At 39.4% G+C, this 12,757-nt stretch overlaps 1 protein-coding gene across 1 annotated transcript; it reads right to left on the minus strand.

The window, feature by feature from the left end:
- Window positions 1-4,841: 4,841 nt before the first annotated feature.
- LOC120043614 (zinc finger protein 239-like) lies at window positions 4,842-10,434 on the minus strand (the record flags this gene model as incomplete). The annotated part of the gene is made up of 2 exons (XM_038988173.1): window positions 4,842-5,828; window positions 10,314-10,434. Coding segments are annotated over 2 exons (723 nt in total), but the record flags the coding sequence as incomplete, so codon positions are not given.
- Window positions 10,435-12,757: the final 2,323 nt, after the last annotated feature.

Raw genomic sequence — 12,757 nt, forward strand, 5'->3', positions numbered from 1 at the left:
GCTTTGTGCTGCTACCATGTTGTTGTCATGTTGTTGTCATGTTGTGTTGCTACCATGTTGTTGTCATGTTGTTGTCATGTTGTGCTGCTACCATGTTGTTGTCATGTTGTGCTGCTACCATGTTGTTGTCATGTTGTGCTGCTACCATGTTGTTGTCATGTTGTGCTTCTACCATGTTGTTGTCATGTTGTGTTGCTACCATGTTGTTGTCATGTTGTTGTCATGTTGTGCTGCTACCATGTTGTTGTCATGTTGTTGTCATGTTGTGCTGCTACCATGTTGTTGTCATGTTGTTGTCATGTTGTGCTGCTACCATGTTGTTGTCATGTTGTGCTGCTACCATGTTGTTATCATGTTGTGCTGCTACCATGTTGTTGTCATGTTGTTGTCATGTTGTGCTGCTACCATGTTGTTGTCATGTTGTTGTCATGTTGTGCTGCTACCATGTTGTTGTCATGTTGTTGTCATGTTGTGTTGCTACCATGTTGTTGTCATGTTGTTGTCATGTTGTGCTGCTACCATGTTGTTGTCATGTTGTTGTCATGTTGTGTTGCTACCATGTTGTTGTCATGTTGTTGTCATGTTGTGCTGCTACCATGTTGTTGCCATGTTGTTGTCATGTTGTGTTGCTACCATGTTGTTGCCATGTTGTGCTGCTACCATGTTGTTATCATGTTGTGCTGCTACCATGTTGTTGTCATGTTGTGCTGCTACTATGTTGTTGTCATGTTGTTGTCATGTTGTGTTGCTACCATGTTGTTGCCATGTTGTTGTCATGTTGTGCTGCTACCATGTTGTTGTCATGTTGTGCTGCTACCATGTTGTTGTCATGTTGTGTTGCTACCATGTTGTTGTCATGTTGTGCTGCTACCATGTTGTTGTCATGTTGTGTTGCTACCATGTTGTTGTCATGTTGTTGTCATGTTGTGCTGCTACCATGTTGTTGCCATGTTGTTGTCATGTTGTGTTGCTACCATGTTGTTGTCATGTTGTGCTGCTACCATGTTGTTGTCATGTTGTTGTCATGTTGTGTTGCTACCATGTTGTTGTCATGTTGTGCTGCTACCATGTTGTTGCCATGTTGTTGTCATGTTGTGTTGCTACCATGTTGTTGCCATGTTGTGCTGCTACCATGTTGTTATCATGTTGTGCTGCTACCATGTTGTTGTCATGTTGTGCTGCTACTATGTTGTTGTCATGTTGTTGTCATGTTGTGTTGCTACCATGTTGTTGCCATGTTGTTGTCATGTTGTGCTGCTACCATGTTGTTGTCATGTTGTGCTGCTACCATGTTGTTGTCATGTTGTTGTCATGTTGTTGTCATGTTGTGCTGCTACCATGTTGTTGCCATGTTGTTGTCATGTTGTGTTGCTACCATGTTGTTGTCATGTTGTGCTGCTACCATGTTGTTGTCATGTTGTTGTCATGTTGTGTTGCTACCATGTTGTTGTCATGTTGTGCTGCTACCATGTTGTTGTCATGTTGTGCTGCTACCATGTTGTTGTCATGTTGTTGTCATGTTGTGCTGCTACCATGTTGTGCTGTTGTCATGTTGTGTTGTTGTCATGTTGTGCTGTTGTCATGTTGTGCTGTTGTCATGTTGTGCTGCTACCATGTTGTTGTCATGTTGTGCTGCTACCATGTTGTTGTCATGTTGTGCTGCTACTATGTTGTTGTCATGTTGTTGTCATGTTGTGTTGCTACCATGTTGTTGCCATGTTGTTGTCATGTTGTGCTGCTACCATGTTGTTGTCATGTTGTGCTGCTACCATGTTGTTGTCATGTTGTTGTCATGTTGTTGTCATGTTGTGCTGCTACCATGTTGTTGCCATGTTGTTGTCATGTTGTGTTGCTACCATGTTGTTGTCATGTTGTGCTGCTACCATGTTGTTGTCATGTTGTTGTCATGTTGTGTTGCTACCATGTTGTTGTCATGTTGTGCTGCTACCATGTTGTTGTCATGTTGTGCTGCTACCATGTTGTTGTCATGTTGTTGTCATGTTGTGCTGCTACCATGTTGTGCTGTTGTCATGTTGTGTTGTTGTCATGTTGTGCTGTTGTCATGTTGTGCTGTTGTCATGTTGTGCTGCTGCCATGTTGTTGTCATGTTGTGCTGCTACCATGTTGTTGTCATGTTGTGCTGCTGCCATGTTGTTGTCATGTTGTTGTCATGTTGTGCTGCTACCATGTTGTTGTCATGTTGTGCTGCTGCCATGTTGTTGTCATGTTGTTGTCATGTTGTGCTGCTACCATGTTGTGATGTTGCCATGTTGTCATGTTGTGTTGCTACCATGTTGTTGTCATGTTGTGTTGCTACCATGTTGTTGTCATGTTGTTGTCATGTTGTGCTTCTACCATGTTGTTGTCATGTTGTGCTGCTACCATGTTGTTGTCATGTTGTGCTGCTACCATGTTGTTGTCATGTTGTGCTGCTACCATGTTGTTGTCATGTTGTTGTCATGTTGTGCTGCTGCCATGTTGTTGTCATGTTGTGTTGCTACCATGTTGTTGTCATGTTGTGCTGCTACCATGTTGTTGTCATGTTGTGCTGCTACCATGTTGTTGTCATGTTGTTGTCATGTTGTGCTGCTACCATGTTGTTGCCATGTTGTTGTCATGTTGTGCTGCTGCCATGTTGTTGTCATGTTGTGCTGCTACCATGTTGTTGTCATGTTGTGCTGCTACCATGTTGTTGTCATGTTGTTGCCATGTTGTCATGTTGTGCTGCTACCATGTTGTTGTCATGTTGTTGTCATGTTGTGCTGCTACCATGTTGTTGCCATGTTGTTGTCATGTTGTGCTGCTACCATGTTGTTGTCATGTTGTTGTCATGTTGTGCTTCTACCATGTTGTTGCCATGTTGTTGTCATGTTGTTGTCATGTTGTGTTGCTGCCATGTTGTTGTCATGTTGTGTTGCTACCATGTTGTTGTCATGTTGTGTCGCTACCATGTTGTTGTCATGTTGTGCTGCTGTCATGTTGTTGTCATGTTGTGCTGCTACCATGTTGTTGCCATGTTGTTGTCATGTTGTGTTGCTACCATGTTGTTGTCATGTTGTTGTCATGTTGTTGTCATGTTGTGCTTCTACCATGTTGTTGTCATGTTGTGCTGCTGTCATGTTGTTGTCATGTTGTGCTGCACATTAAAAACACCAGCATGTTGGACATTAAAAACACCAGCATTATTCCCATGCATAATAGAGTGTGTTTTTTAACCTTTATTTAACTAGGCAAGTCAGTTAAGAACAAATTCTTATTTACAATGAAGGCCCACCAGAAGGCAAAAGCCCTCCTGCGGGGACGGGGACTAGGATTAAAAATGAATAAAAATATAGGATAAAACACACATCACGACAAGAGAGACACCACACTACATAAAGAGACCTAAGACAACAACATAGCAAGGCAGCAACACATGACAACACAACATGGCAGCAGCACAACATGGTAGCAGCACAAAACATGGTACAAACATTATTGGGCACAGACAACAGCACAAAGGTAGAGATAGCAATACATCACACGAAGCAGCCTCAACTGTCAGTAAGAGTGTCCATGATTGAGTCTTTGAATGAAGATATAAAACTGTCCAGTTTTACTGTTTTCTGCAGCTCGTTCCAGTTGCTAGACATTGAATTGACGTCTGTGTCTCTGTTGAAGGTTGTAGGTCTTCCAGCAGGACAACAACCCTAAACTCAAATCAAATCTGGAGTGTTCTGTTCTGGAGTGTTCTGTTCTGGAGTGTTCTGTTCTGGAGTGGCCAGCGAAGAGTCCTGGAGCCTCATGTATCAATATTGTGTAGAAACTATTATATTATATATATATATATATATTCCAAATACTACTTTCGAATGGAATTTAGAATGTTTGTAGGCATAGAAAAGGTGTGATTTGTCAAACAACCCTACGAGTGTCACAGCACACTGGTAGGAGATAACCATTAATAAAATACAAATTGTTCTGAGCTTCAGTGCTACTGCACCACCTTGGCTATTTGCATTTCGAAATGCCCCTAATTAACCATATATGGTCAAAATCATCCCTTTGATAAAGCCCACGGGGGAAATATACAACACCGTACCATGAAATATGACACAATCAACAACAAAAAAAGCGATGAAAAAATAAAACTTTTCAGAGACTGAAATAGAGGTGCTCGTGTCAAAGTTTGAGTACAACTTGAGTACAGCTTTAATTTGTCTCCGTTGTGGCTTAAGAACACAGCGAGATTAACCAATAAGAACACAGAGAGATTAACCAATAAGAACACAGAGAGATTAACCAATAAGAACACAGAGAGATTAACCAATAAGAACACAGAGAGATTAACCAATAAGAACACAGAGAGATTAACCAATAAGAACACAGAGAGATTAACCAATAAGAACACAGAGAGAGGACTATTATAACTCAAGTTGCTTTAGCAAGAAGGTAAATATACGTTGAATGAGTAGACAACACTCCCCAATAAGCCATCCACCCTCAACAGCTTCCTCCTGTAAGGGTATAGGCAACACACTGCTGTTCTGCAGAACTGAATGAGTCGTGAGTCATGGCCACACATTCAGCAGCATCTTCTGCTCATATTTGGGAACCCATTGATGACATCATGTCAAAGAAACCCCTCTTTGACTTCAACCTGTTGTGTGATGGCGTCTATGGCAGTGTGGCAAAATGTTCCAACAGAGCAGATCAGACATCTCTCCTTCCATTTCAAAATGTATTATCTCTTAGTCTTTTAACAGTATTTACAGAATGGATTACCTTTCACACGTGCCTCTAATGTAACAAATTACTGGACTTTATACAGATTGTAATCGTTAGAAATGCATTGATGTGGTCAAATTATATATAGCCTGTCAAGATATGGAAATACAATGAAAACTAAAAATATTTTCCTTATTACTCTCACAATGTCAGACAGACGTTCTGGATCATACAAGACAAGGCTCCTGTTTCTATGAGCTGTTCTAGAAGGCTACTTACTTATATAATAATTTACATTTTGCAAATAATATAATGAACAACATCATAGGGTTGACATTTTGCATCCAATCAATCGAGGCTCATAAGAAAAATAATATACATATTTTAAAATATTTTATCTGATTTTAGACATGATCAGGTCTCCAGATAAAAAACAAAAGCAAAAGTAAAGTTTTTTTTTAATGATTTCATATAAACAATACGATTTCATTTGGCATGAACAAAAACACTAATTCTCAGTCAAAAACATAAGTCAGAACACAGCCTCTCTATTCTCTCATGTGATTTCAGGTCCTCTGACTGGGAAAATGTCTTTTCACAATGAGAGCAGTGGTATGTTGTCTCCTCCTGTGTACGTATCCTCTGATGTGATTTCAGGTTCCCCAACTGAGTAAAACTCTTTCCACAGTGGGAGCATTGGTAGGGCTTTTCTCCTGTGTGTGTCCTCTCATGCTTTGTCAGGCCTTCTAACCACCTAAAACTCTTTCCACAGTGGGAACAGTGGTAGGACTTTTCTCCTGTGTGTATTCTCTCATGTGACTTCAGGCTTCCTAACCAGGTAAAAGTAATTCCACAGTGGGAGCAGCGGTAAGGCTTCTCTCCAGAGTGTATTCTCTTATGTATTTTCAGGCTCCCTAACTGACTAAAACTGTTTCCACACTGGAAACATTGGAAAGGCTTTTCTCCTGTGTGTGTCCTCTCATGCTCTTTTAGGTTTCGTAACTTAGTAAAACTCTTTCCGCAGTGGGAGCAGTGATGTCCTTTGGCTGGTTTGGGCATCTCTGGGTCTGGTTCCCCTGAAGGACTCTTCCTGCTGTCAGAGGGAGAGTCTGGTCTTTCTCCTGCCAAAGACAAACATATTATTTAGTTAAACAGAGGCCTGAATGAAACCTCCACATGATAAAACTGTCTTCCTATGAGGTTTAATCTAGACTAGATCCCCCCCCCCCCTACATTCCTCAATAACACAAGGTCAGTTTTCACAACATTACACCATTAAACGTAAACTTGGTGAGATTTAAAAAAAAAAAAAAATGATGTAGAGCTCCAAATCTAATATTGTTCTCATGGGTGTCATGTTTTGGTCGAAAAATGTACTAAATGGTCATAAAATTTACATTTCGACCTCCAAGTTGAACCACAAAGATGGTTGGAGGTCCACACATCAGAGAATGTTGAACTTGAATGGGAATATCAGTTGTTTTAAATTATACTGTCAACCCTCCATAAGAAACCTGTTGGAAATCATAAAAATTAAACAGAATAGAGAGGTCCATTCAAGTTGACATTCAACGGTTGGACGGACCGGCGGCCATCTTTGTGGAAGTAATTAGAAGTTAAAATGTAAATTTCATTACAATTTCAATGATGTTGTCACGACTTCTACCGAAGGTAACTCCTCTCCCTGTTCGGGCGGTGCTCGGCGGTCGGTGTCGCCGGTTTACTAGCCGCCAACGGGTCCCTTTTTCCTTTTCTGTTTGTTTTGTCTGTGATCCTTTTCACACCTGGTTTCATTTGCGTTTATTTCTGTGTGTATATAGGGCACCTGTTGCCTGCCTTAGTTCGTGCGGGATTAAGCTTGTGTGTATTTGCGCTCGATTATATGTGATGTTTGTTGTTTTCACTATTACGCACGTGTATGTAAAGTGTCGGAACTGTGTTTGTTCCTCCGTGCGTTTGCACGAGTTTCTGAATATCGAGAGCGTAGTTTTTTGGATTTTCGTCTGTGCCATTTTTGTATTGGTGGACTATATGATTAAACACGCTTCTCAGATATCCCTGCTCTCCTGCGCCTGACTCCTACACCTCTCACCGAGACGCACCTTATCACAGATGTACTGCAGTGGTCTGAAGCAGAGGTGCAAAGTACTTAAGTAAAAATACTTTAAAGTACTACCTAAGTACTTTTCCTTGACATCCAAAAGTACTCGTTACATTTTGAATGCTTAGCAGGACAGCAAAATGGTCCAATTCACACACTTATCAAGAGAACATCCCTGATCATCCTTACTGCATCTGATCTGACAAATACATTGTTTGTAAACGACGCCTGAGTGTTGGAGTGCCCCTGGCTATCCGTAAAATAACAAAACAAGAAAATGGTGCAGTCAGGTATGCTTAATATAAGGAATGTGAAATGATTTATACTTTTACTTTTATACTTAAAAGTATATTTTAGGAATTACATTTACATTTGATACTTAAGTACATTTAAAACTAAATACTTTTAGACTTTTACTCGAGTAGTATTTTACTGTGACTTTCACTTGAGTCATTTTCTATTAAAGTATCTTTACTTTCACTTGAGTCATTTTCTATTAAGGTATCTTTACTTTTACTCAAGTAGTCATTTTCTATGAAGTAATCTTTACTTTTACTCGAGTCATTTTCTATTAAGGAATCTTTACTTTTACTCAAGTAGTCATTTTCTATTAAAGTATCTTTACTTTTACTCAAGTAGTCATTTTCTATTAAGGTATCTTTACTTTTACTTGAGTCATTTTCTATTAAGGAATCTTTACTTTTACTCAAGTAGTCATTTTCTATTAAAGTATCTTTACTTTTACTCAAGTAGTCATTTTCTATTAAGGTATCTTTACTTTCACTCCAGTAGTCATTTTCTATGAAGGAATCTTTACTTTCACTCAAGTAGTCATTTTCTATTAAGGTATCTTTACTTTTACTCAAGTAGTCATTTTCTATGAAGGAATCTTTACTTTTACTCAAGTAGTCATTTTCTATGAAGGAATCTTTACTTTCACTCAAGTAGTCATTTTCTATTAAGGTATCTTTACTTTTACTCAAGTAGTCATTTTCTATTAAGGTATCTTTACTTTCACTCCAGTAGTCATTTTCTATGAAGGAATCTTTACTTTTACTCCAGTTTGACAGTTGGGTACTTTTTCCACCACTGGTCTGAAGGGTCCATTCTATGAATTCTATGTGTATAATTGAAATGACACCCACCCTTTATTCAACCGATGGCAGGCGAGACCCCAAAACCTCAGATGATGTAAAGTAGGGTCTAAACTACAACATGTTCAAACAAGGAGTTTGCTTTTAGATAATTGATGTTAAAAGGTTAAAAATATAATAATTTTTAAAAAAATTGGGGAGGGGGGGGATTATAAAACTGTTTAACAACCCTTTTTGTTTTTCAATGATATCAAACTCAACCGTTTGTCTATTCCAGTGATTAAAACATGGATGTCTCATGGTATGGTGGGGAATAGAAAACGGGTCAACTTTGAACATTTAAAAAAAAATGTTACCTTTATTTAACTAGGCAAGTCAGAACAAATTCTTATTTTTAATGAAGGCCTACCCGGGGAACAGTGGGTTAACTGCCTTGTTCAGGCGCAGAACGACAGATTTTCACCTTGTCAGCTCGAGGATTCGATCTTGCAATCTTTTGGTTACTAGTCCAATGCTCTAACCACTAGGCTACCTGCCGCTACCTGCCGCCCCCACATCTCCTGAATGTTTTGCCATTCAGGTCCAAAAAGTCATTTTCTGACCACTTCTTCCATGGGCAAACATCTATGGACACACTATGGATACTCTATGGACACAGGGCTAGGCTACATCCTCTATATCTACAACAGGGCTACATCCTCTATATCTACAACAGGGCTAGGCTACATCCTCTATATCTACAACAGGGCTACATCCTCTATATCTACAACAGGGCTAGGCTACATCCTCTATATCTACAACAGGGCTACATCCTCTATATCTACAACAGGGCTAGGCTACATCCTCTATATCTACAACAGGGCTACATCCTCTATATCTACAACAGGGCTACATCCTCTATATCTACAACAGGGCTAGGCTACATCCTCTATATCTACAACAGGGCTACATCCTCTATATCTACAACAGGGCTAGGCTACATCCTCTATATCTACAACAGGGCTACATCCTCTATATCTACAACAGGGCTAGGCTACATCCTCTATATCTACAACAGGGCTAGGCTACATCCTCTATATCTACAACAGGGCTACATCCTCTATATCTACAACAGGGCTACATCCTCTATATCTACAACAGGGCTAGGCTACATCCTCTATATCTACAACAGGGCTAGGCTACATCCTCTATATCTACAACAGGGCTACATCCTCTATATCTACAACAGGGCTACATCCTCTATATCTACAACAGGGCTAGGCTACATCCTCTATATCTACAACAGGGCTAGGCTACATCCTCTATATCTACAACAGGGCTACATCCTCTATATCTACAACAGGGCTAGGCTACATCCTCTATATCTACAACAGGGCTAGGCTACATCCTCTATATCTACAACAGGGCTAGGCTACATCCAGAACGTATTAAACTGAGACCTCAGTAAAAGATGTAAAAAAATACAAGTTTTCCATTTCAATTTATAAAATTTATAAATCATTAAAAAGTACCAAGAATCCATGTGAATTGTTTGAAGAGGATGCTATATCGTTACAAATGATATATGTCTAAAAATGAGCTGGATCAGAAAGGCTACTTTTGAGATTGTCAAAAATGAATATATAAAAATAGATCTCAGAATCTAGACTCTATATATTAGAGCACAATATAAGGAGTATAATGACTCCAAGATAATCTAGACTCTATATATTAGAGCACAATATAAGGAGTATAATGACTCCAAGATAATCTAGACTATATATATTAGAGCACAATATAAGGAGTATAATGACTCCAAGATAATCTAGACTATATATATTAGAGCACACTATAAGGAGTATAATGACAGCAAGATGTTGTCTGTATCATGTAGGGTTCAGAGGTCATGGGGTCTGACAGTATAATGACTAGATGTTGTCTGTATCATGTAGGGTTCAGAGGTCATGGGGTCTGACAGGAGGCATGTATAGGTCTAAAAAGTTCCTAAAAAGGCCACTTTTATCATGGTTTTCTCAAACATGGTTTGTGTTACAAATGTAAAAAAACATATCGAACATACTTCCTCCAATGAGGTTTCTATGAGAGAATTGCCAAACATTATATTCTGAGATACGAAAAATATTTTCGGGCCACGTTGGCATGGAATCACTCTCCAGTGTAATACAATGTAATTTGAGTCATGATAAGAGCAAGTCCATTCTGTGAGACATTAAAGTTGTGAATTTGCTAATCCATTGTTAAGGTTTTGTTGGTGACCCGCTCTTTGGTGGTTTACACATCTTACAGTGTAGTTATCAATTCCTCCATTAAATAATAACACATTCAAGCATCAACATTCAGTAGAACGCTGCTTTAAAACCACGCATCAGTTTATCAATAGTTTGTGCTCCTGTTTTTAAGACAGTACTTACTGGTCTTAATCAGATCGCCTGTCTCCTCCTCCTGTTCTTGTTCTTCCTTCTCCAACTTCAATGTGACAGTTATCTCTCCCGTCTCCTTCACTCCAAAAACAGTATCCTCCTCTTCTTTTACTGTAACATCCTCCTCTTATTATTACCACCAGGTCATTATAACCACCAGGTCATTAGAACCACCAGGTCAGGGAGAAGAGCCTCACTCTGACCTCTGTCGAGTTGAAGTATCTGCTCTCCAGTTGAAATTTCAGCTCTGGTGCAGATGTGCCCATCTGCTCTCCAGGTGTAGACCCAGGGGGCCCGTTTAGAACCTTTTTAGGACATTTCGAGATGACAGATGTTTGTGTTTGGTCTATTAATGTACCTGTGAGTTGAAATTTTTATCATTTTTGCATTTGACAAAATTAGACTCCTTTAAAGTGCCAGTTTTTCGCTCAGGTAGGGTATCAGCCTGAGCTATTTAAAAACACGTTTTCAACATTTCAAGATAGCAGTTAGTTTAGTTTGATGTAAATAAAGATAGCTGAGAAGTGGGACTCTGTCATTGTTTCTGACAAGATCTCTCATTGATCTCGGGTTCAGCCACCAGGGGGCACCAAACCTCTTTGAAAAGTTCATGTGAATAGTTACCACTTCTCAGGAGATGATAGACTTAGCCTTTCAAATGTTTTGTAATGATGGGATGGCTATTGAACAGAACTTTAAAACCTGGTTTTCTTGTATGTACCAGTTCATGAAATCACACATTTGACATTTATGCTCACTGAGTCTGTACATAGTCAAAGCTTTCCTTAAGTTTGGGTCAGTCACAGTGGTCAGGTATTCTGCCACTGTGTACTCTCTGTTTAGGGCCAAATAGCATTCTAGTTTTCTCTGTTTTTTTGTTAATTCTTTCCAATGTGTCAAGTAATTATCTTTTTGTTTTCTCATGATTTGGTTGGGTCTAATTGTGCTGTTGTCCAGGGGCTCTGTGGGGTGTGTTTATGTTTGTGAACAGAGCACAATGACCAGCTTGCTTAGGGGACTCTTCTCCAGGTTCATCTCTCTGTAGGTGATGGCTTTGTTAATGGCCCATACCCTCCCCATCACCAATCAGCCCTGCCATTGTTTGTATTCATACTGTTTTGTAAAGAATGGCTTCTTGTCTTTTAGGTTGTATTCCACTGGGAAAGTGATTACAGTTTTCCTCAGTCGCTTTGGTGCATTTCTTAGATCAAAAGTGCAATTCTTGATACGACTTGTACAAATTCCAAATCATCTAGTCACTTGTGCACATCATTAAAGCAATTTCTTATTCCTTTGAACAAATTGCAATTGATAATGTACAAGTGTCAGCTTTTTTCCACATTATCAATTGCTCACGTCATGTTGATCAAAATATAGTATATGGTTCTCTGTTGAATAGTCTTACCCCTCAAAACATCTAGGCATTAGTTCCTTGCATAAGCCATTACATGCAAAATTGTTTAACTATTTGTCATAAACTGTCAAGCATAGTTTTACACATTTCTATAAGACCTTTTGTACAAAAACGTAAACTGATGAATCGTGCAGGTGAAATTGACCCTCACTCATGAAGGAATTAAGTTTTGATTTACATAGCCTGCAATTGTGACAATCACTGCATTCAAACCTGTGTAGATCAGTCAATTTTTAATATACAGACTTAAAACTCAGGATTCTGTAACAGCATACTCCATTCAAGATATGTGTTTACTGTGACAACCAGAAGTGCCTTAAGATGGTGTCATAGATGCTGTTTTGAAGGGGTAAAAGGTCAGAACTTTTCAAAACTTCATATATGTGATTAGACAACCCTCGTGAACTGTAAATCAGTCATTTCTCCCAACAGATGTCAAAGAAAAGCTCTCACACACACACACAGCAGGGATGGAGTGAAAAAATACGGTGCTTAAAGACACACAAAGCCTGCAATGGCATTACTATTATCTCCAGGCCGTGCCGAGTTCAACGAGATGCCCCGCTTGACCGTAGCTCACTCGGTCTGAGCGCAGCCACAGTGACAACAAGACGGACCCAGAGCTAGCTAGCTGGCTGGCTGGCTGGCTGGCTGGCTGGCTGGCTGGCTGGCTGGCTGGCTGGCTGTCTGTATCTCTCTCACATTCTCTCTCTCTCTCTTTCTCTACGATTAGAATGTAAAGTCTCTCCCTATCTCTCTCTCTCTTTTGGATAACTTTAGGAAATAGATTCTCTCTCTCAATTCAATTCAATTCAAGGGGCTTTATTCAATTCAAGGGGCTTCTCTCTCTCTCTCTCTCAATTCAATTCAATTCAATTCAATTCAAGGGGCTTTATTGGCATGGGAAACATGTGTTTACATTACCAAAGCGAGTGAGGTAGATAATATACAACAGTGAAATAAACAATAAAAATGAACAGTAAACATTACACATGCAGAAGTTTCAAAACAATAAAGACAT

This window comes from Salvelinus namaycush, unplaced genomic scaffold (genome assembly GCF_016432855.1).
Source record: "Salvelinus namaycush isolate Seneca unplaced genomic scaffold, SaNama_1.0 Scaffold976, whole genome shotgun sequence".
Taxonomy (NCBI): Eukaryota; Metazoa; Chordata; class Actinopteri; order Salmoniformes; family Salmonidae; genus Salvelinus; species Salvelinus namaycush.